We start from the raw sequence: 23,372 nt of genomic DNA, 5'->3' as shown, positions 1-23,372 counted from the left end.
TGTCAGACTTAGTTTTAAATAGCATCAGTAAGCCACGTATTCTTTTTAATACTATCAGTAATGTTCTTAAACCGAATCCAGCCACTTCACTGGAGATGACAAGTGAAACTTGTGAAAAATGTCTCTCCTTTTTTAATGATAAGGTTGCTTCTATTCGGGCAAATCTTTCTCGTTTTCCATTAAGTTTTAATGTGGCCACTCAGTGCTCGACTGTGTTCTGTCACTTTGAGCCTGTGTCCATGTCTGAACTTACAGGAATAGTCGGCAAGCTAAAACCCTCATCATGTTCCACAGACCCAGTCCCCCCTCGCTTTTTTAAAGAAATCTGGGACACTATTGATTCGTCTGTTAGGAACATTATCAACAGCAGCTTGATTTCTGGCTGTGTCCCCTTCTTTTGTAAAAGAGCTGTTGTTGAGCCTTTGATTAAAAAACCAGGTCTTGATCCGACAAGTTTGTCAAATTATCGGCCCATTTCCAAATTACCTTTTGTGTCAAAGATTTTGGAGAAATGTGTTCTGGCACAACTGCAGCCATTTTTAGATGAAAAGAACACTTTAGATCCATTTCAGTCTGGATACAAAGCTTTGCACAGTACTGAATCTGCACTTTTAAAGGTTTTTAATGACTTGCTTTTAATGTCTGATTCTGGCAGCTCTGCCATTTTAGTGCTTTTAGATCTTACAGCTGCCTTTGACACAGTCGACCACACAATTCTTTTAGACCGCATGAGAGACTGTGTGGGTGTCAGGGGGACTGCGTTAGAGTGGTCCAGATCTTACCTGTCTGAGAGGTCCTTCTCTGTCAGGCTGGGGGACGCCACCTCCTCTTCTGCTCCGCTTTACTGTGGTGTCCCCAAGGATCTATATTAGGCCCCATCCTGTTCGCTCTTTATCTCCTCCCTCTTGGAGATATTTTTAAGAAACATGGAGTGTTTTATCACTTTTATGCAGATGACTGCCAAATTTATATGCCGATTTCAAAAAGCCACAGCCCCCTGACACCCCTTCTTAACTGTCTATGCGACGTCAAGGCTTGGTTAGCCCAGAATTTTTTAATAATGAATGAGGGAAAAACGGAAATTTTAGTTTTTGGTCCGGCCTTCACTGATTTAGATTAGATTAGATTAGATTAGATGGATTAGATAGTACTTTATTTATTCCGTCAGGAGAGTTCCTTCAGGAAAATTACAATTTTCAGCACAATCCCATTCAAGATCAGACAAACATTAAAGGGAGACAAAACAGGATCGCTGACGGGTCTGCCGGCTTCCAGCGCCCCTTACAAAAAAAGATGAGATACAGGTAAACAAGGGGGGGGGAGAAAAAAATAGAAGATTAAAATAAAATAAAAAAAATCGGTCTTAGCCTGCGCCCTGGAGAGGGGGTGCAGACTGAGGCCAAGGGAAAAAAACAACAACTCTTGGGACCATTGCAAAATTATGTGCGTCCCAAAGTCACCAGCCTTGGCGTCACTATAGACAGCGATTTAAAACTAGACAAACAAGTCAATGGCGTTTTAAAATCGTGTTTTTATCACCTTCGTCTTTTAATAAAGGTTAAACCGTTTTTATCTTTTAACCTTTTTGAACAAGTCGCGCATGCTTTTATTTCAAGTCGCCTGGACTACAGCAATGCACTTTATGCTGGCATTAGCCAAAAAGCTCTCTCCCGGTGGCAGTTAGTCCAGAACGCGGCAGCACGACTTTTAACAGGGGCCAGGAAACGCCAGCATATAACCCCAATTCTTCAGAGTTTGCACTGGCTCCCTGTTCATTTTAGAATTGTTTTTAAAACATTCCTGCTTGTTTTTAAATCTTTACATGGACTGGCACCTCAATATATCTCGGACCTCATTCAAATTTACATTCCTGCGCGCGCTCTGAGGTCCGAGAGCCAGCTCCAGCTCGTGGTGCCCAAGACCAGACTTAAGACCAGGGGAGACAGGGCCTCTCTGTGGTCGGCCCTAAACTCTGGAAAATTCTGCCGCTCCATGTTCAAACTGCTTCCCCAGTGGAGTGTTTTAAGTCTCGTCTTAAGACCCACTTTTATTCTTTGGCTTTTAACACTACGTGAGTTGTGTGGTCCTCTATCCTCTGTTGTCCTCTGTGTTTTTTATACACTTTGATTTTTATTTTACTGTTTTAATTGATTTTACCCTTTAAAATAGTTTTTAATCATATTTGTTTTTATATTGCTTTTATTGGTTTTATTTGTATTCATTTTTTGTTTTATTCAGTCATTAGTGGAGCATAATATTGTTTTTAACGTTATTGTTGTTTAAATGTGCTATATAAATAAAGTGGACTGGATTGGATTGAAATAAGAGTCCACATGCATACATCTGGTAAATTGAATGTCTCTCAAGTAAATATAGTCAATAATGTATATATTATATTCACTTCATGAATAAATGGTTTACAACTCAATGCATCCATCCATTTTCTATACTGCTTAGGGCCGCGGGTAAAGTTGAAGCCTATGTTTACGACGCAATATGTAGCCTGACTGAATTATGCTAAGACATAAAGAATCAATATTCCAGGAACCATTCCATATAGTTCATAACTTACCACCACTATAATGTGACTGGAGCCTGCATGAATGATGGCTTTCATTGTGAAGCACTTTGAGTGTCCAAAAAAGGGCGCTGTATAAATCCAATTATTATTATACAAAACTCAAAACCGGTGAAGTTGGCACGTTGTGTAATTTGTAAATAAAAACAGAATACAATGATTTGCAAATCATTTTTGAACTTATAGTCAATTGAATAGACTGCTAAGACAAGATATTTAATGTTCCAACTGAGAAACTTTTTTTTTGCAAATAATTATTAAATTGTTGACACAGGGGCATATTTACCACTGTACTACATGGCCTTTCCTTTTAACAACACTCAGTAAACGTTGGGGAACTGAGACACATTTTTGAAGCTTTTCAGGTGCAATTCTTTCCCATTTTTGCTTGATGTACAGCTTAAGTTGTTCAGCAGTCCGGGATCTCCGTTGTGGTATTTTTGGCTTCATATTGCGCCACAGATTTTCAACGGGAGACAGGTCTGGACTACAGAGGGGTCAGTCTAGTACCTGCACTCTTTTACTAGAAGCCACAGTGTTGTAACACGTGGCTTGACATTGTCTTGCTTAAAATAATCAGGGGCGTCCATGATTGGACGTTGCTTGGATGGCAACATATGTTGCTCCAAAACCTGTAAGCACCTTTCAGCATTAATGGTGCCTTCACAGATGTGGTAAGTTCCCCATGCCTTGGGCACTAATGCACCCCCATACCATTGCAGATGCTGGATTTTGAACTTTGCGCCTAGAACAGTCCGGATGGTTCTTTTTCTCTTTGTTCTGCAGGACACAACGTCCAGTTTCCGAAAACATTTTAAATGTTGACTCGTCAGACCACAGAGCACTTTTACCCTTTGCATCACTCCATCTTAGATGAACTCGGGCCCAGCCAAGCCGACGGCGTTTCTGGGTGTTGTTGATAAATGGCTTTGGCTTTGCATAGTAGAGTTTTAACTTACACTTACAGATGTAGCGACAAACTGTAGTTACTGACAGTGGTTTTCTGAAGTGTTCCTAAGCCCATGTGGTGATATCCTTTACACACTGATGTCGGTTTTTGATGCAGAACCGCCTGAGGGTTCAAAAGTCACGGGCAAGCAAAGTTGGTTTTCAGCCTTGCCGCTTACGTGCAGGGATTTCTCCAGATTCTCTTAACCTTTTTGGTGATATTACAGACGGTAGATGGTGAAATCCCTAGGTTAGGTGTGATTTACCCTGGATAACCTTATAGGCTTAGTGTAAACAGGGCCTTAGTGTTGCCAGTGGGATTGAAGCCGGAGTACCCAAAGGGAACCCACACAATCAATGGGGAGAACATGCAAACTCTACACAGAAAGACCCTTTAGGCCGGGACTCGAACTGAAGATCTCCTATTGTGAAGTTTGAGCACCACTGCATCACCGTGCTGCCCTCTTTTAACCTCAGTAAAACAAAACTAATGTTATTGGGTAACAGTAGAAAAGAAAGTCAAATAAAAATAAATGGAGAAGACATTGAAAGAGTAAAATAAATAAATTTTTGGGTTGTCATAACAGACGATAAAATTAACTTGACATTCATCCATTGTCTACCGCTTGTCCCTTTCAGGGTCGTGGGAGGTGCCGAGCCTATCTCAGCTGCAAGTCGCCACCTCATCGCAGTCATCTCTTATGAAATATACAACACAAGGTGGCGAGAAATGTTTCAATACTGAATAACGGAAAATATTATGGAAACCAAAAATCACAAAACTGTATTTACTGCTCGCTAGTGTTACCATATCTGAGTGATTTGGTAGAAATATGGGGAAATAATTACAAAAGAACACTTCATTCACTAATTCTGTTACAAAAGAGATCAGTTGCAATAATACATAATGTTGGATAAAGAGAACATACGAACACTTTATTTATTTAATCAAAAATATTGAAATTAAAGAAGAAGTCGGCTGTGCTCATATATATATATATATATATCCAGTATATATATATATATATATATATATATATATATATATATATATATATATATATATATATATATATATATACATACATACATTCATACATATATATATACATACATACATAAACACACATACATAAATATACATACATACACACACACACACACACACATACATATTCATATATACATATATCAGGGATGCGAATCTTTGGGTGTCCCACAATTCGAATCAATATAGATTCTTGGGATTCAAAATCAATTTTTTATTTTTCAATTCAACACGATTCTCAATTCAAAAACGATTTTTTTTCCCGATTTAAAAGGATTCTCTATTCATTCAATACATACAATTTCAACAGGATCTACCCCAGTCTGCTGACATGCAAGCAAAATAGTAGATTTTTGTAAAAAGCTTTTATAATTGTAAAGGACATTGTTTTATCAACTGATTGCAATAATGTAAATTTGTTTTAACTATTAAACGAACCAAAAATATGACTTATTTTATCTTTGTGAAAACATTGGACACAGTGTGTTGTCAAGCTTATGAGTTGCGATGCAAGTGTAAGCCACTGTGATACTATAGTTCTTTTTATTTTATTTTTATAAATGTCTAATGATAATGTTAATGAGGGATTTTTAATCACTGCTATGCTGAAATTATAACTAATATTGATACAGTTGTTGATAATATTCATTTTTGTTTCACTACTTTTGGTTTGTTCTGTGTCGTGTTTGTGTCTCCTCTCAATTGCTCTGTTTATTGCAGTTCTAAGTGTTGCTGGGTCAGGTTTGGTTTTGGAATTGGATTGCATTGTTATGGTATTGCTGTGTTGGATTGATTTAAAAAAAAAAAAAAACTTAAAAAATAAATAATTCGATAAAAAAAAAAAAAGAGAATCGATTCTGAATCGCAAAACGTATTTGTTTCGATTTGTATTCAAATCGATTTTATATATATATATATATATATATATATATATACTGTATATATATATGTATATATATATATATATATATATATATATATATATATATATATATATATATATATATATATATATATATATATATATATATATATACTGTATATATATTGTTTCCCTGGCTTCGAGACTCTCCCGAAGAACAACGCAGTGAAGACAGGTGTGTGTCTCTCATGGAGAGACACACACCTGTTGTTGTTGACTTTGTTGTTGACTTTGGACGAGACCGCACAATACATCAAGGCCGTGGAACAGAGACACAGTACGGGCTTATACACACACACACTTCCACAAAACAATACCCCCGCCCCCCCACCGCCCTATATAAATATATATAAATTATATTTATATAGCGCTTTTCTCTAGTGACTCAAAGCGCTTTACAAAGTGAAACCCAATATTTAAACCAGTGTGGGTGGCACTGGGAGCAGGTGGGTAAAGTGTCTTGCCCAAGGACACAACGGCAGTGACTAGGTTGGCAGAGGCGGGAATTGAACCTGCAACCCTCAAGTTGCTGGCACGGCCACTCTACCAACCGAGCTAAATATATATATATATATATATATATATATATATATATATATATATATATATATATATATATATATATATATATATATATATATATATATATATATATATATATATATATATATATATATTTATTTATATATGTATATATATATTTATATGTATCCGCCCGATTGTAGCTGAAATAGGCGCCAGCGCCCCCCGCGACCCCGAAAGGGAATAAGCGGTAGAAAATGGATGGATATATATATATATATATATATATATATATATATATATATATATATATATATATATATATATATATATATATATATATATATATATATATATATATATATATATATATATATATATATATATATATATGTGTATAAATGAAATAGTGGGCTTCACGGTGGCAGAGGGGTTAGTGTGTCTGCCTCACAATACGAAGGTCCTGTAGTCCTGGGTTCAATCCCAGGCTCGGGATCTTTCTGTGTGGAGTTTGCATGTTCTCCCCGTTAATGCGTGGGTTACCTTCGGGTACTCCGGCTTCCTCCCACTTCCAAAGACATGCACCTGGGGATAGGTTGATTGGCAACACTAAATTGGCCCTAGTGTGTGAATGTGAGTGTGAATGTTATCTGTCTATCTGTGTTGGCCCTGCGATGAGGTGGCGACTTGTCCAGGGTGTACCCCGCCTTCCGCCTGATTGTAGCTGAGATAGGCGCCAGCGCCCCCCGCAACCCCAAAAGGGAATAACCGGTAGAAATGGATGGACTTGGTGAATTATACGCCACCCCTCTTGACCACGCCCCCCACCTCCCGAAATTGGAGGTCTCAAGGTTGGCAAGTATGATATACACACACACATTTATATACAAATATATATTTAAAAAAATGATAGCTTTGTAGAATGTTTAGGACAAAAATAAAGTCAATTTTTTAAATAAGGCCGTAAAATAAAATGCGAGGAAAGTGAATATCTATGAATACTGTATAAAACACGATGTATTTTTGAAGATCAAATTAATCACTCTTTCATAAAAATTACCCCCAACAATTTTCAATCATGAATACCCTTGAGTAAGTTATTGTATAACGATGATGCAACGTGTATGTGATAAATAACCTCATTACATACGCTCGTCCTTGATCACGTGTGCGCTTTTCACCTTTAAACTCCAGCGCAAGCGAACTACTTCCCGTTGTCATATCCGCTTCCCCAGCCCATTGGTCGGGGAACCCAAGTCCCGCCTTCCCCGTCTCCCGATAGGCTGGTTCGCACGCCGCGGCCGCCATGGTCCTCGCGTGTTCCTGTCAGCGTGCAGCTTGTATCATCAGAGAGGAAAATGGCGAGTTTGTGTGTGCAGGCGGCCCGGCAAAGCTTCTCCTACCTGACTCTGGCCACCATTGGGAGGTGAGGACCCTGACTATATACTTTCATGCGTGTGACGTGTGCGTTGTTAGCATGGCAGCGTCTGATGACATAGTTCCGTTTTAACAATGTGTGAGCTAAATATTAGTGTCCATGGCGACTATGTTCCTTCATTACGTGACGTTGTGTAGTAATGAGTGTGGTTACGTCATTACGAGCTGGAGGTTTGCTAATGACCAACAATGCTCCCCTGACCGGAAGTAAGAGATCAAATAAATGTATCGATTTGGTTAGAGCTAAATAGAACAATACATGTCTTTAATATGTTTCATGGCGTCCGTAAGTGGTTATGCTAGCCTTGTAACATGGGTTTTTGTCTTCATCCGTTTTTCTACCGCTTGTCCCTTTCGGGGTCACGGGGGGAGATTCGGGCGGAAGGCGGTGTACACCCTGTACAAGTCGTCACCTCATCACAGGGCCAACACTGATAGACAGACAACATTCACACACTAGGGCCTATTTAGTGTTGCCAATCAACCTATCCCCTGGTGTATGTTTTGGTGTTCCACAAAAAGAAGTACCATATTTCCTTGAATTGCCGCAATTACCATCCATCCATCCATCTTCTTCCGCTTATCCGAGGTCGGGTCGCGGGGGCAGCAGCCTAAGCAGGGAAGCCCAGACTTCCCTCTCCCCAGCCACTTCGTCTAGCTCAGCTATAGGGCGGTATAGCTCAGTTGGTAGAGTGGCCGTGTCAGCAATTTGAGGGTTGCAGGTTCGATTACCGCTTCCGCCATCCTAGTCACTGCCGTTGTGTCCTTGAGCAAGACACTTTACCCACCTGCTCCCAGTGCCACCCACACAGGTTTAAATGTAACATAGATATTGAGTCTCACTATGTAAAGTGCTTTGAGTCACTAGAGAAAAGCGCTATATAAATATAATTCACTTCACTTCACTCAGGGGTGTCAAGCTCAAATACAGAGTGGGCCAAAATTTTAAACGGAACAAAGGTGCGGGCCAAGGTTGAACAAATTAACATTTTAATAGGGACCCAAACAAGTTTCGCATCAAATATTGAACAAGCAAGGATTATATAACTTTAGTGACATGCAAAATCCAGTTTCAAATAATAATAATCATTTAAAAAATTATCAATGGCATATCAAATAAAATAATAATAAAAATGTTTTGCCTTTTTTTCTATTTGCGATCTTCTGAGGTAAATATAATTTTTTTTCCACAGGCTATTTAATACATTTGAAAATAAAATAACAATAATGAATGAACCAAACATTCAAGCTTTGAAGTAGCAAGAGAAAATGCATGAATAAAAAGTTAATTGGTCAGTTTGCTGGAAGTTTCCCGGAAGAGTTAGTGCTGCAAGGGGTTCTGGGTATTTGTTCTGTTGTGTTACGGTGCGAATGTTCACCCGAAATGTGTTTGTCATTCTTGTTTGGTGTGGGTTCACAGTGTGGCGCATATTTGTAAAAGTGCTAAAGTTGTTTATATGGCCACCTCCAGTGTGACCTGTATGACTGTTGACCAAGTATGCCTTGCATTCGCTTGTGCGTGTGTGCGTGCGTGTGTGTGTGTGTGTGTGTGTGTGTGTGTGTGTGTGTGTGTGTGTGTGTAAGTAAAAGCCACAAATATTATGTGACATGCTGTTAGTATGGAGGAAAAGCGGACGTGATAACAGGTTGTCGCTAAAGGCAGTGCCTTAAATGCACACCCCCAATATAGTTGTCCAGGTGGAAATCGGTAGAAATTCAGGAGAATGGTTGCCCCGGGAGATTTTCGGGAGGGGCACTGAACTCCGGTAGTCTACCGGGAAAATTAGGAGGGTTGGCAAGTATGAGTATTAGCAGTTAATGCGGTGTTAGAGCGGTACCGACGCTGTATAACACCGGCGGGCCAGCTCTAATGCTAAATTGATATTGCCTCAAGGGCCAAATTAAATTACACGGTGGGCCAGATTTGGCCCGCGGGCCAGAGTTTGACACCCACGGTCTAGCCCTTCCCGGAGGATCCCGAGGCGTTCCCATGCCAGCCGGGAGACATTGTCTTCCTAACGTGTCCTGGGTCTTCCCCGTGGCCTCCTACCGTTTGGGCGTGCCCTAAACACCTCCCTAGGGAAGCGTTCGGGTGGCATCCTGACCAGATGCCCGAACCATGCCTTGAATTACTGCCGGGTCAAACTAGCTTCGCGAAATAATTAGCGCATGCTTAGTATTACCGCCTGGTCAAACTCATGACGTCACGAGTGACACTTCCCCTGTCAAAATTTTCAAAATGGAGGAGGCTGATTTCAATACCGGTAATTTGAAATTGCATAAAGGGAAGAAGATTAAAAGCTATTCAGTAGGATTTAAGGTCCTAGCTTACATCACACTCAAATTTTTACTGCATGCCTTTGGTAAGTGTCGGAGTGAGAAGAGGTTTTAAAATAATTAGCGCATGCTTACTTTTACCGCATGCCTTTGGTAAGCGCAGGAGTGAGAAGATTTTAAATTAATTAGCGCTCCGGCGGCAATTCAAGGAAATGCGGTAACCAGATTTATATTCATAAATGTAGTTTTCTCCTTACCCGACCTGTTTTTTGTGCCCTTAAAAAAGATTTAGAACTCAACATTAAAACACTCTCTACCTCTAACAACCAAAAAGCCGTGAAAATGATGATGCTGAGTTAGAACCTTTATTTAACCAGATAAGAAACCCATTGAGATCAAGATCTCTTCCACAAGGGTGACCTGGCCAAGAGGTCAACAGCACATGTCCCAGAGCAGTTTCAAAAAAAGGAATACATTAAGACATACATTTTAAAGTACATACAAGAGAACTGTAAAACAATAAAGATTTACACTTTTTAAAAACACAGGCACTGTGCAAAAGTCTCTTGCTCTTTGTCCCTCAGGACAGAACTGAAGTCTCCCAATGGAAGTAGTTCAGTGAGTTTTAGTTACGTATGCAATGCATTCCATGCAATAGGGGCAGCAATGCTCTAAATGTATTTACTGAAAATGAGTGAGCCTACGGCTTTCCACTTTATATATACACACACACACACACAGTGGGGCAAAAAAGTCTTCAGTCAGCCACCGATTGTGCAAGTTTTCCCACTTAAAATTGATGACAGGTTTGTAATTTTCATCATAGGTACACTTTAACTGTGAGAGAAGGTTTGTAATATTCATCATAGGTACACTTTAACTGTGAGAGAAGGAATGTGGAAAAAAAAAGGAATCCACATTCTAGGAATTTTAAAGAATTTATTTGGAAATTATGGTTGAAAATAAGTATTTGGTCAACCATTCAAAGCTCTCACTGATGGAAGGTTTTGGCTCAAAATCTCACGATACATGGCTCCATTCATTCTTTCCTTAACACGGATCAATTGTCCTGTCCCCTTAACAGAAAAACAGCCCCAAAGCATGATGTTTCCACCCCCATGCTTCACAGTAGCTATGGTGTTCTTGGGATGCAACTCAGTATTCTTCTTCTTCCAAACACGACGAGTTGACCCTTGCTCCTGATGGGTGCTTGCATGGCAGCTCCCTCCATCAGTGTGTGAATGTGTGTGTGAATGGGTAAATGTCAAAGCGCTTTGAGTACCTTGAAGGTAGACAAGCTCTATACAAGTACAACCCATTTATCATTTGTTTATATATATATATATATATATATATATATATATGTAAACATATATATATATATATATATGTAAACATATATATATATATATATGTAAACATATATACACACACATATATATATATATATATGTAAACATATATATATATATATGTAAACATATATATATATATGTAAACATATATACACACACATACTGTATATATATATATACACGTGTGTGTGTGTATATATATATATATATGTGTGTGTGTGTATATATATATATGCATACATATATATACACACATGTGTGTGTATATATATATATACACACACACACAATATGTGTGTGTGTATATATATATATACACACACACACACAATATGTGTGTGTATATATATATATATATATATATGTGTGTGTATAAACAGTATATATGTATGTATGTATGTGTATATATATATCGCAATTTTTAGTTACTTTGAATTTACAACCCCCTGGCGCTGTTTTGTTCTGTTTTTTTACTTTTAATTGTTTCTTGACTGTTTGTAAATGTTGAAATTTATATGTAAAGGTTTAAAAAAAAAAAGAAGTAACCGGGATGTCTCCCTGCCTTCACATTAAGAGCATCCCCACGGCGGTTATGCACAGCCGCCTCCGGGCTGAAGAACAGCAACAGTGCAGGGGAGAAGAGTGAGAATCCCGAGCAGAGTGTGGTGGAGAAGGTCCTGGTGGAGAAGACCCAGCTGGAGGAGCAGCTCAGGGAAATGACTGTGAGTGAGCATCAGGTTCTTACTGCAAAACAGTGTTAGCGGCCACAAAAATGTCTCCTTAAACCGTCATTTTTTACTTCATTTAGCGTGATGTTAATCGATCGGGTCATACTGCTAAATTCCACTGAGTACATTTTGCACTGCTAGTTTGTTAGTACGCCAATATTCACCAGCTGCTGCTTAGTGCTACCAGGCAGCAGTAGCGACCTCACCAAGTTCTAGGTGAAAAGTATTTTTTTCCATTGTTTTACTTTTTTATATATATGTAGAAATAATGCCCACTGAAGTGGCAGCTGGTTGCACCAACTGGAGAAGAAGAGCGGGAGACTTGCCTGTTTTCCTGGGTTTTTTTGCATTTACATAGCCTATTTGCAGCACAGGCTTAGTGCGTGTCCCTCACAATACGAAGGTCCTAGGTTCGATCCTGGGCTCAGGTTCTTTCTGTGTAGAGTTTGCATGTTCTCCCCGTGACTGCGTGGGTTCACTCCGGGTACTCCGGCTTTCTCTCACCTCCAAAGACATGCACCTGGGGATAGTTTTATTGGCAACACTAAACTGGCCATAGTGTATGAATGTGAGTGTGAATGTTGTCTGTATATCTGTGTTGGCCCTGTGATGAGGTGGCGACTTGTCCGGGGTGTATCCCGCCTTCCTCCCGAATGCAGCCGAGAGAGGCTCCAGCCACCCCGAAAGGGACAATCTGTAGGAAATGGATGGATGGATGGGATACATAACCTATTATTAAATCCAAAACGTTTCATCCTCATGAGGACGGCATGGCGCAGTGGGAGAGTGGCCGTGCGCAACCCGAGGGTCCCTGGTTCAATCCCCACCTAGTCCCAACCTCGTCATGTCCGTTGTGTCCTTGAGCAAGACACTTCATCCTTGCTCCTGATGGGTGCTGGTTAGCGTTTGCATGGCAGCTCCCTCCATCAGTGTGTAAATGGGTAAATGTGGAAGTAGTGTCAAAGCGCTTTGAGTACCTTGAAGGTAGAAAAGTGCTATACAAGTACAACCCATTTATCAGAAAATCAACTGGATTTATTTTGTTTTTATGTACTGCCTGTCCTTCTTTACTCTATTTGTGCCAAATTGCTGCAATTTGAGTTATTATGTACCTAGTATGTTGAAGAGGTTCATTCAGCCTACTGATGTGTATTTATAAATGGTTGATTTATATCGGCGAGTAAGGTAGTTTTGTACCTGGCAAGTTTCGGCTTGTCATGTACAAAACTTTGCAGTACTAGCCTATATAAATAAACCATTTATAAATATTATGTACCTATTTAGTACTTTTAAAGATAAACTTACTACATAATCGATTGTGCTTTTTTTTCGTAATGTTTAAGTTCGATCAATTAATAATAACTTCAATTGCGCTTGACATAAACCTACGATGGATGTTTGGATACGGGGCAGACTGCACCGTTACATCTAGATTACAATGGTGTATTTTACTTTTCCTGAAGGAATCAATAAAGTACTATCTATCTACGTCAGTGGTCCTTAACCTGGGTTCGATCGAACCCTAGGGGTTCGGTGAGTCTGCCTCAGAGGTTCGGCGGCGGTCAAGACACACCCGACTCTTCGCGTAAATAAAGTCTTTATGGATACTCCTAAACAATGTTCCCTCCAATTTTCCATCTGATTTGCAGGTCTGTAATTTGTTGTGGTTTCTTTTTGTGCACCTGTAAAAAAAAAACAACATAACTTTGTCTTGAATTTGAAAAAAAAACTAAAACCTTTTATTTTTCACTAAAGAAGGGTTTGGTGAATACACATATGAAACTGCTGGGGTTCGGTACCTTCAACAAGGTTAAGAAGCACTGATCTACGTACTACACTACACCTATGTCCGTATACTTGTAATTTTTCACCAACAGGCACCCTTTCTCATTTGTTTTCAAAGTTTGAACGACTCAGCAAGCAGCAGCTCTATACTCCTGCCATCACAACGAAATATCACCATTAGTTAACATTTCATCGCATGTTTTTACTAATTTGAAGCTTCTCGTCAAATCTCGTTTCACTGTGTGAGTTTGTCATGGCAACCATTTGTCGTTTTCCTTAAGAGGTTGCTATAGACAGGTTAGGTTGTACTTTGATAACAAATCTGTCATTCCAGGATAAGTACAAGCGAGCCTTGGCAGATACAGAGAACCTTCGGACGAGGCATCGGGGAATGGTTGAGGATGCGAAATTATTTGGTAAACATATCCCTCATGAGCATTTGGCTCAACAGAGGAAATTAATGCAATATTTATACAATCTGTTCTTCACCAGGTATTAAGGACTTCTGCAAGGACCTGCTAGAGGTGGCTGACATTTTGGAGAAAGCGACAGAAAGCGTGCCCAAAGAGGAATTGACAAGCCACAACATTCACCTGAAGAACCTTTACGACGGCCTGGTGATGACGGAGGCGGCGATGCAGAAGGTGTTCACCAGGCACGGCCTCGTCAAGCTCAACCCTGATGGTCAGGTGTTCGACCCGTACAAGCACGATGCCATCTTTGAGATGGTCACAGAGGGGAAAGAGCCCGGCACTGTCGCCGTAGTGACCAAGGTGGGCTACACGCTTCACGAACGTGTTCTCAGGCCGGCAGAGGTGGGCGTGGTCAAAGCCCCCTAGGCAGGCGATTGAGACTAACCATGCACACTGGGCTTCCTGCGCCAGGTGAAGATTGGCTGTGTTTGTCTGTAATGGCACAGTAAACACAAATGATTTCATCACAACTTGTCTTTAGTTTAATCTGGTGATCACTTGCCACTTTTTGGCACAAGCCATGCAGTAAAAAGTGAGTATCAATTGAAATGTTAACTTCTTGAGGATGATTATGTTTCTGTTGAGTTGGTACCTTGTTAAAAACAGTAAGAAACTCATAAACCCCATTAAAGGGCATTTTTAAGCAGTGACATAATTGTCTGTGTGAACCAAATTGGCAAGTGAACTCGAAACCATCTGCATTGACAACCTCAAAATAAAACTGACACAACCGTCATCTTATGCCTGTGGCTTGCTTGTTTGCGCCTGTCAATCACTGCAGAGGACATTTTAAATTAAACATGTATGTTTAATAAATTGTGCACACATAGCACCATGTCGTTTAAGCACATCTTTGCCATATAAAATTAGTTTTAATTACAAAGGCTATCAAAAATTCCATGACAAAATCATGTACAAGTCACTAATTATTGTCATTTCATAAAGTATTTACATGTGGGTGGATAAAGTAAGACAACTTTCCTTACTCATATTTTCAGAGTCTAAATTTATGGGCACAAAGTTGCAAGGTGACAAGAATGCAATTACTATCAATAAATATGTTTTGGGGGAATATTAACTGCAAATTAAAATTGGGAGTAAAATCAAAACTAGGACTGAGCACTTTGAAAGTGACGTCACATTCAACCGCACTGGCATTTAACAGGTGACTAAAACACACCTGGTTGTGCCTGACACACATTTCAACTGGCTTGGTTCTAAAAGGCGGCAATCGGCCGCAACCAAAAGTGCATTGGAAAACAATTTAATGACTTTTTTTCTTTTGGGGGGCAAAATCAGATCCCTTTGTTTCATCTGGTCAACCGTGCAAAGCAACTCCAACCCTGAAAAAATGTGAATTTCATCAAACAGGTCGCAGGCCTTTTTGATATGTGGAGCCTATGAGGTGTTGAGAAGAGTTTAGCTGCTCCTTTAACAATAAATGTCATTGAATTGGTAAAACACGTTGAGATCTCTGGATGTCTGTCAACTTGTAACAATAAGCCAGACAGATGAACAATCCCAACAATGACACAAAATACTGACAATTCACGCACAATTATGGCTGTTTTGTTCTATGTCCTCCAGCAAAGACATTTCCTATACAGTATATCCCCACCTATTCATGGTTCAACATTGCCCCCTGATATCATTTCATTTGTCTTCCATTAAATTGTTAAAAATGCTGTTTTCCTATTGTAACTTGAAAAGAAAGTGGTGAGATTGCACTATTGGCTTTCTCACTCGTCCTTTAACCTTTTTTGCAGCAGAAATATACTTGGCAAGATTTGATTTTCTGGAATTCATGTTTTGTAAGTACAATACTATAGGTTTCCTAATAAGTAAAACTGAATTTAAAATGTGTCAGAGTAGGGATGCACAATAAATATCAAATAGATAGTTATCAGGCTGATATGAGGAATTATGACATATCAATAAAAATGATAACATAAAAAAAAAAAAAAAACACTCCAATAAGGCGTGATGACTTGCACTGTGCTGTAGGTGGGTAAGGGTGAGCAAATCAAGCGATCCCTTTTCTCCTGGTCATGCTGTAAACAACTTTTTGTAATCTTCCCCTGAGCACACTGTAAACAAACATGGCGACGATCGTGCGGGACTTCAACATTTCGGAGGAAGACATTTTGCGGGCTATTTCCACCAAATGTTCTGCAAACATTCCGCGAGAATGGGGAGGGAAAAAACATCAAACCTTATCAGCCACCTGAAATGCCAGCATTGCTACGCGTGCTGCTAATGAAGTGTGCTGTAAAAATAACAATTCTACATTTAATGAAATATTAGATATAAATAACTTATTGGTATCGGTCCTGAAAATCAGGTCTGTATTGGTATCAGCTTGAAAAAAAAACGATGCCTTTAGAGTAACAAAAATAGGCATTTATAGGGCGTTTTACGGGTGTGCTTTTGGCGCGGGAGGGGAAGTGGCAATGTAAGCCCAGGAATAGCGGGGGATCTAATGTACACATTCACAATGCCACATAAAAAAAAGCACAAAAAGGCCACAAGTCAGTCATTTAAGCATTATCTCTGTCTCTGGATATCCAACCACTCTCCGTGAGAAAGGTGAGGATGCGCTTCCTGAGCACCTTGTCCAGGTAGCCCGGCAGCCGGCTCTTAGCGGGTATGCCCTGCCTTTTTTGCAGGTTGTCCTTGATGATAATGGTCTTGACTGTCAGGTAGCGGGCGGGGCTTAGGTTCAGAGAGTTACACAGGACCTTCTCGTGGTCCGACAGCAGCTCAAAGCCCGTCAGGTTCTCGATGGCGGCAAACTCGCCCTCTTTGCCTTCCTCTTTGATCACACAACCGACGCCGAGGCCTCCGACCGCACTCCCTCCCCCCCCGCCGAGTCCCACACAACCCCCCCGCTTGGAGATGACCACGCTCTTGTTCTCCTTGCGCTTCTCGCGCTTGTGCCGCGCCGCCTCGTACTCGGCGGACTCGTCCAGGCGGGTGATGCCATTGCGGCGATACCGCTGCAGCTCACGCACCTTGGCCCTCAGCGTGCGCTCTTTGTGCATGTTCTCAAAGAGCTCCTCGACTTCTCGTTGGGCCATGAACTGGCAAAGCCCCCGTAGGTGCGACCTCTGATCCTTTTCCTCCTTAGTGAGCTTCCTTTTGGGCGTGGTGGGAACTGGACACGTTCCTGCCGTCGTCGTGGAACCTGTTCCCGCCGTGGCACTGCCAGCTACCGCTCCAATCCCACCAGCAGCAGCGCCGACAACTCCTAGTGGACCTGCTTTGTCTTTCTCTCGTGTGTCTTTCTTGTCCCGCCCCAGGAAAGCAGGTACTAGGTTGTAGTCCCGGGCGATGTTCTTCCGCCTCTGCCTCTCGCGTAGTTTACGCACGTACATGTCCACGTGGGCGCGCTTCATTTCGATCTCCACGTCCTCGTCGTCGTAGTTGACCGAAAGCCCGCTGATGAGTTTCTCGGCGTCCTGGTCATACTCGATCTCGTAGTCGTCCCGCAGCGGCATGTAGCCCAGCTGCTGCTGCTCGGCCAGGCTGATGTCCAGCGGGGGCAGCGGAGTGGTGAGGCTGGGCGACAGCGGCCCACCGCTCGGGCACGTGTGGTCCGTCACCCGGTTAGGGATGCTGTCGGGGATGCAGGCCTTTCCCAGGTTGCCGTGGATGTACATAGCCACGTAGTGCTCCATGACTTCCTGGGGAGTCCGATTGGCTCCAACGTGGGCAGCCATGTCCTCCTGCACAACATCATTAAAACAAGTTACTATTAATGCAGAGTAACATTCAAACATGACTATAGATATGAAGTGTGTGTCTGCCATTATTTTGCCATAAAATCTATTCTAACAATTATAATACATGTCAGTTGCAAGAAATACACTACATTGCCAAAAGTATTTGGCCACCTGCCTTGACTCGCCTATGAACTTGAAGTGCCATTCCATTCCTAACCCATAGGGTTCAATATGATGTCGTTCCACCTTTTGCAGCTATTACAGCTTCAACTCTTCTGGGAAGGCTGCACACAAGTTTGCGGAGTGTGTTTATAGGAATTTTTCGCCCGTTCTTCCCAGCGCATTGGTGAGGTCACACACTGATGTTGTTTAAGAAGGCCTCCGTCAGTCTCCGTTCTAATTCATCCTAAAGGTGTTCTATCGGGTTCAGGTCAGGACTGTGTGCAGGCCAGTCAAGTTCATCCACACCAGACTCTGTGCACTGGTGCACAGTCATGTTGGAAGAGGAAGGGGGCCCCTCCAAACGGTTTCCACAAGGTTGGGAGCTTGGAATTGTTCAAAATGTTTAGGTATCCAGGATCATTCAAAGTTCCTTTCAACTGGAACTAACAGGCCAAACCCTAGTCCTAAAAAACAATCCCACAACATAATTCCTCCTCCGCCAAATTTTACTCTTGGCACAATGCAGTCCGAAATGTACCGTTCTCCTGGCAACCTCCAAACCCAGACTCGCCAGATGGAAAAGCATGATTCATCACTCCAGAGAACATGTCTCCACTGCTACAGACAGAGTCCAGAGGCGACGTGCTTTACACCAGTGGTCGCCAACCTTTTTGTAGCTACGCTTGAAAATTTGTCCCACAGACCAGGGGGTTGTTTTTTCTTCATAAAGAAATACAATCATGTGTGCCTATGGACTGTATCCCAGCAGACTGTATTGATCTATGTTGATATATAATGTATATATTGTGTTTTTTATGTTGATTTAATCATTTAAAAAAAAATAATAATAAAAAAATGTATTTCTTGTGCAGCCCGGTACCAATCGGTCCGGTGGTTGGGGACCACTGCTTTACACCACCGCATCCGACGCTTTGCATTGAACTTGGTGATGTAAGGCTTAGATCAGACCTGGGCAAAGTAAGTCCCGGGGACCACATGCGGCCCGTTGAGCTTTTCAATCAGGCCTGACGGACATTCCCAAATTTTTTTGTTAGATCTTTAAGATGGAAAGTGTAGCTGCCATTATGATGTGCAGTGATGTTTTCTAATGACCGTAAGTCTTCAACTATACAAAGTATTTCAATGCTTGGAATTTGCGCTTATGGATGACATACTGGTTACTATGGTCATCTAATTAGTTGCTATGGTCATCTAATTAGTTGTTATGGTCATCTAATTAGTTACTATGGTCATCTACGTCAGAGCAGCTCAGACGAGGCACCAAGCAGTGTGGGCGGGGAGCGTTTCCACAGACGCGGAAGGAGATTTTCACAACAAAGTTCTAAAGTTTAGTGATATATAGAATAGAAAGTAACTTTATTGATCCCTAGGGGAAATTCAGCAAATATCAGATTTTAGGTGGGTTTCTTTTGCACCCTTGGCGTTCATGTTTCACTGTTTATTGCATTTCAATTGATTGTAAAATGTGTCAATGGAAAGGGGGTGTGACGTTCATATGTTGTCAATATTCAGTGTTTTATCGTTCATATAAAAAAAAAAATTACATTAAGTTTTTTAAGGCGGTCTGTCATAACAACTTTAGCATTCAATCAGACATTATTGTGCGGTTTTGTATTAGTGTTCCTAAAAATAAATATACCGGCCCCCAGGCACTTTTTTTTGTCTAAATTTGCCCCCCCCCCCGAGTCAAAATAATTGCCCAGGCTTGACTTAGATGCAGCTGCTCGGCCCCGAAAACCCATTCCATGAAGCTCTGTGGACTGTAGGTGGGTCAATTGAAAGGTCACATGAAGTTTGGAGCTCTGTAGCAACTGACTGTGCAGAAAGTCGGCTACCTCTTTGCATTACGCGCTTCAGCATCCGCTGACCCCTCTCTGTCAGTTTTAAGTGGCCTACCACCTAGAGGCTGAGTTACAGTTGTTCCCAAACTCTTCCATTTTCTCAAAATGAAGCCGACAGTTTACTTTGGAATATTTAGGAGCGGGCACATTTCTATGACTGAATTTGTTGCACAGGTGGCATCATACAGTGGGGCAAAAAAGTATTTAGTCAGCCACAGATTGTGCAAGTTCTCCCACTTAAAATGATGACAGAGGTCTGTAATTTTCATCATAGGTACACTTCAACTGTGAGAGACAGAATGTGCAAAAAAAAAATCCAGGAATTCACATTGTAGGAATTTTAAAGAATTTGTAAATTATGGTGGAAAATAAGTATTTGGTCAACCATTCAATGCTCTCACTGATAAAAGGAAGTTTTGGCTCACAATCTCACGATATATGGCCCCATTCATTCTTTCCTTAACACGGATCAATCGTCCTGTCCCCTTAGCAGAAAAACAGCCCTAAAGCATGATGTTTCCACCCCCATGCTTCACAGTAGGTGTGGTGTTCTTGGGATGCAACTCAGTATTCTTCTTCCTCCAAACAGGACGAGTTGAGTTCATACCAAAAAGTTCTATTTTGGTTTCATCTAACCACATGACATTCTCCCAATCCTCTGCTGTATCATCCATGTGCTCTCTGGCAAACTTCAGACGGGTCTGGACATGCACTGACTTAAGCAGGGGGACACGTCTGGCACTGCAGGATTTGATTCCCTGTCGGCATGGTGTGTTACTGATGGTAACTTTTGTTAATTTGGTCCCAGCTCTCTGCGGGTCATTCACCAGGTCCCCTTGTGTGGTTCTGGTATTTTGACTTGCCGTTTTCATGATCATTTTGACCCCACGGGATGAGATCTTGCGTGAAGCCCCAGATTGAGGGAGCTTATCAGTGGTCTTGTATGTCTTCCATTTTCTGATAATTGCTCCCACAGTTGATTTTTTCACACCAAGCTGCTTGCCTACTGTAGATTCACTCTTCCCAGTCTGGTGCAGGTCTACAATTCTTTTCCTGGTGTCTTTCGAAAGCTCTTTGGTCTTGGCCATAGTGGAGTTTGGAGTCTGACTGTTTGAGGCTGTGGACAGGTGTCTTTTATACAGATAACGAGTTCAAACAGGTTCCATTAATACAGGTAACGAGTGGAGGACAGAAGAGCTTCTTAGAGAAGAAGTTACAGGTATGTGAGAGCCAGAGATCTTCCTTGTTTGAAGTGACCAAATACTTATTTTCCACCATAATTTACAAATAAATTATTTAAAATTCCTGGATTTTTTTTCACATTCTGTCTCTCACAGTTGAAGTGTACCTATGTTGAAAATTACAGACCTCTGTCATCATTTTAAATGGGAGAACTTGCACAATCGGTGGCTGACAAAATACTTTTTTGCCCCACTGTATGACAGTTCCAGGCTGGAAATCACTGAGCTCCTGAGAGCGGCCCATTCTTTCACAAATGTTTGGAGAAACAGTCTCCATGCCTAAGTACTTGATTTTATACAGCTGATTCTGATCGTTTGGATGGGTGGCCAAATACTTTTGGCAACATAGTGTCCATATAAAACTTATCAGCTGTTGGCTAACCAAAACAGGTTTGTGACTACGTAGCGAACGTTCCTGTGTATTATCAATAAAAAATAACATTTGCAGCTGCATAGCGTGAATAAAAGTTATAAAGTTTGACCAAAAAAATTATGTACCCAGTTTCCAAAGCCGTACTGCTCGATGGCATCGAGGAGCGACTGCTCTTCCCTGCTCGTCCATCCTCCTTCTGCCTCTGCGCCCCAGAGGGAGAAGCGACCGCCGTCGACTTGCTGATAGCCGTGCCACCGCCGGTGGTTGCCTATCTCGGCCCCCGCCGAGAAACACTCGGGGCACAGCTCGATATCCGGGCAGTCGGTGCAGCGGAGCCGGAGATTGGTAACGTCTGCCAGGCAGTTCACGCAGTACTTCTTCCCCAGGTCGGCCATGTTGGCTGGCTCGAGCTTCTTGTTGTTGGGCGGGCAGGATGTTCGGGCATGCGCAGTGAGAAGTAAAGGCCGTCTCGAGTGGACGACACTCCTCCCTGCAGGAGGAGATATGTTAGTGCAGCCTCAATGGTCTCAACCTCGAATAATAAAGTGATAGATGTTAGTGCAGCCTCAATGGTCTCAACCTCGAATAATAAAGTGATAAGAGCGATCAAGATTCTTACAAAAGAAGTTGTAGGCCTCACGTTATTTCCCAAAACTGCTGCGTACTAAGGAGAAATAAAAGGTATTATTAGCATTTTATAACGATTTAAAGTTAAAGTCCCAACAACAGTCACACACTGACTCATCCCCATGTTCACCCATTGGGAGGTGAGGGGAGCGGTGAGCAGCAGCGGTGAGCAGCAGCGGTGGCTGCGCTCAGGTATCATTGTTATGGTTATAAAATATACTATATATTATACCTGAGATAGGTTGATTGGCAACACTAAATTGTCCCTCGTGTGTGAATGTGAGTGTGAATGTTGTCAGTCTATCTGCGTTGGCCTTGTGATGAGGTGACGACTTGTCCAGGGTGTACCCCGCCTTCCGCCCGATTGTAGCTGAGATAGACTCCAGCGCCCCTCCGCATAAGCGGGGAAAAAAAGAATGGATATATTATACCTGTTACTACAGAACCCGAGGGTTCTGTATCAGCTTCTTTCTTCAGTCCATAAAACTCTTGAACACATCATAATAATCCCCTCCACCCCCTCCCCAAAACTGATTAAGTATATATAAAGACAATATAACATACATCCATAAACGTGGATGCATATGCAAAAGTGCAATATTTTTCTCTGTTCAGTAATCTATTTATTTATATGTGCACCTGATTTCTCTTTTATCCTGCACTACAATCAGCTAATGCGACGAAATGTTGTTCTTATCTGTACTGTAAAGTTCAAATTTGAATGACAATAAAAGGAAGTCTAAGTGTAATATTTACCATAAATTATTATGTATGAACAAAAAGACTTCAAATCAGTTCAGTCTAACATGTTAACCAGTCCAAGTTGATGTGTTTGTATTCCAGATAATGTCATATGAAAATTAAAAAAAAGTTGATGGGTCCAAAAGGGGGAAAAAAAGTGCCTACTGCAGTCAGTGAAGCCAATTCAAAACGTCTATGCCGCTTTGGGATTAAGTGAAAAAGTTGACAAAACACAATCAATAAATAGGCAAAATCTACCAAAAAATAAATGTTCATTAAACACAAATCTTTGGGGAACGATACAAACTTAAATAGTTGTTTTATAAGTACAGCCGCAAAACTGCCACAATGATTGGAAGCAATGCTAAATAAGCGATATAAAAGTTTTCAATGGATGCAGCAGCAATGTTGCCAAAACAAACTATATATATATATATATATATATATATATATACATACAGTATATACATATACATATACATACATATACTGTACATATATGTATATATATATGTATGTACATACATGTATATATATATGTATGTACATACATGTATATATATACACATGT

The 23,372-nt window shown here is 41.1% G+C and overlaps 2 protein-coding genes across 3 annotated transcripts; one reads left to right on the top strand and one right to left on the bottom strand.

Annotated features, from left to right (window-relative positions):
- The first annotated feature begins 7,250 nt into the window (after window positions 1–7,250).
- grpel1 (GrpE-like 1, mitochondrial) lies at window positions 7,251–14,809 on the top strand. 2 transcript variants are annotated; one of them, XM_061913812.1, is made up of 4 exons: window positions 7,267–7,444; window positions 11,662–11,809; window positions 13,935–14,016; window positions 14,093–14,809. In XM_061913812.1, exons 1-4 carry the CDS (start codon window positions 7,377–7,379, stop codon window positions 14,437–14,439), a joined length of 645 nt encoding a protein of 214 aa, XP_061769796.1. In that variant the 5' UTR covers window positions 7,267–7,376; the 3' UTR covers window positions 14,440–14,809. The 2 variants fall into 2 exon arrangements, with proteins under 2 accessions (XP_061769798.1, XP_061769796.1); XM_061913814.1 differs by lacking the exon at window positions 11,662–11,809 and having other exon boundaries at window positions 7,251–7,444.
- On the bottom strand, window positions 14,092–21,894 carry tada2b (transcriptional adaptor 2B). The gene is made up of 2 exons (XM_061913811.1): window positions 21,559–21,894; window positions 14,092–17,798 (listed from the first exon to the last, which is right to left on the bottom strand). Exons 1-2 carry the CDS (start codon window positions 21,826–21,828, stop codon window positions 16,611–16,613), a joined length of 1,458 nt encoding a protein of 485 aa, XP_061769795.1. The 5' UTR covers window positions 21,829–21,894; the 3' UTR covers window positions 14,092–16,610.
- Between the last annotated feature and the right edge of the window lie 1,478 nt (window positions 21,895–23,372).

The sequence above is a fragment of the Nerophis ophidion genome, linkage group LG10 (assembly GCF_033978795.1).
Source record: "Nerophis ophidion isolate RoL-2023_Sa linkage group LG10, RoL_Noph_v1.0, whole genome shotgun sequence".
Taxonomy (NCBI): Eukaryota; Metazoa; Chordata; class Actinopteri; order Syngnathiformes; family Syngnathidae; genus Nerophis; species Nerophis ophidion.
The sequence above is the reverse complement of the archived record's forward strand: the minus strand, read 5'-3'. Positions and strand labels throughout refer to the sequence as shown.

Coding starts and splice junctions, on each gene's coding strand:
- grpel1 (XM_061913812.1), top strand. CDS start 7,377: ATGGCGAGTTTGTGTGTGCAGGCGGCCCGGCAAAGCTTCTCCTACCTG. Junction 7,445..11,661: donor ACTCTGGCCACCATTGGGAG/GTGAGGACCCTG, acceptor CTTCACATTAAG/AGCATCCCCACGGCGGTTAT. Junction 14,017..14,092: donor TGAGGATGCGAAATTATTTG/GTAAACATATCC, acceptor GTTCTTCACCAG/GTATTAAGGACTTCTGCAAG.
- tada2b (XM_061913811.1), bottom strand. CDS start 21,828: ATGGCCGACCTGGGGAAGAAGTACTGCGTGAACTGCCTGGCAGACGTT. Junction 17,799..21,558: donor AGTACGGCTTTGGAAACTGG/GTACATAATTTT, acceptor GATGTTGTGCAG/GAGGACATGGCTGCCCACGT.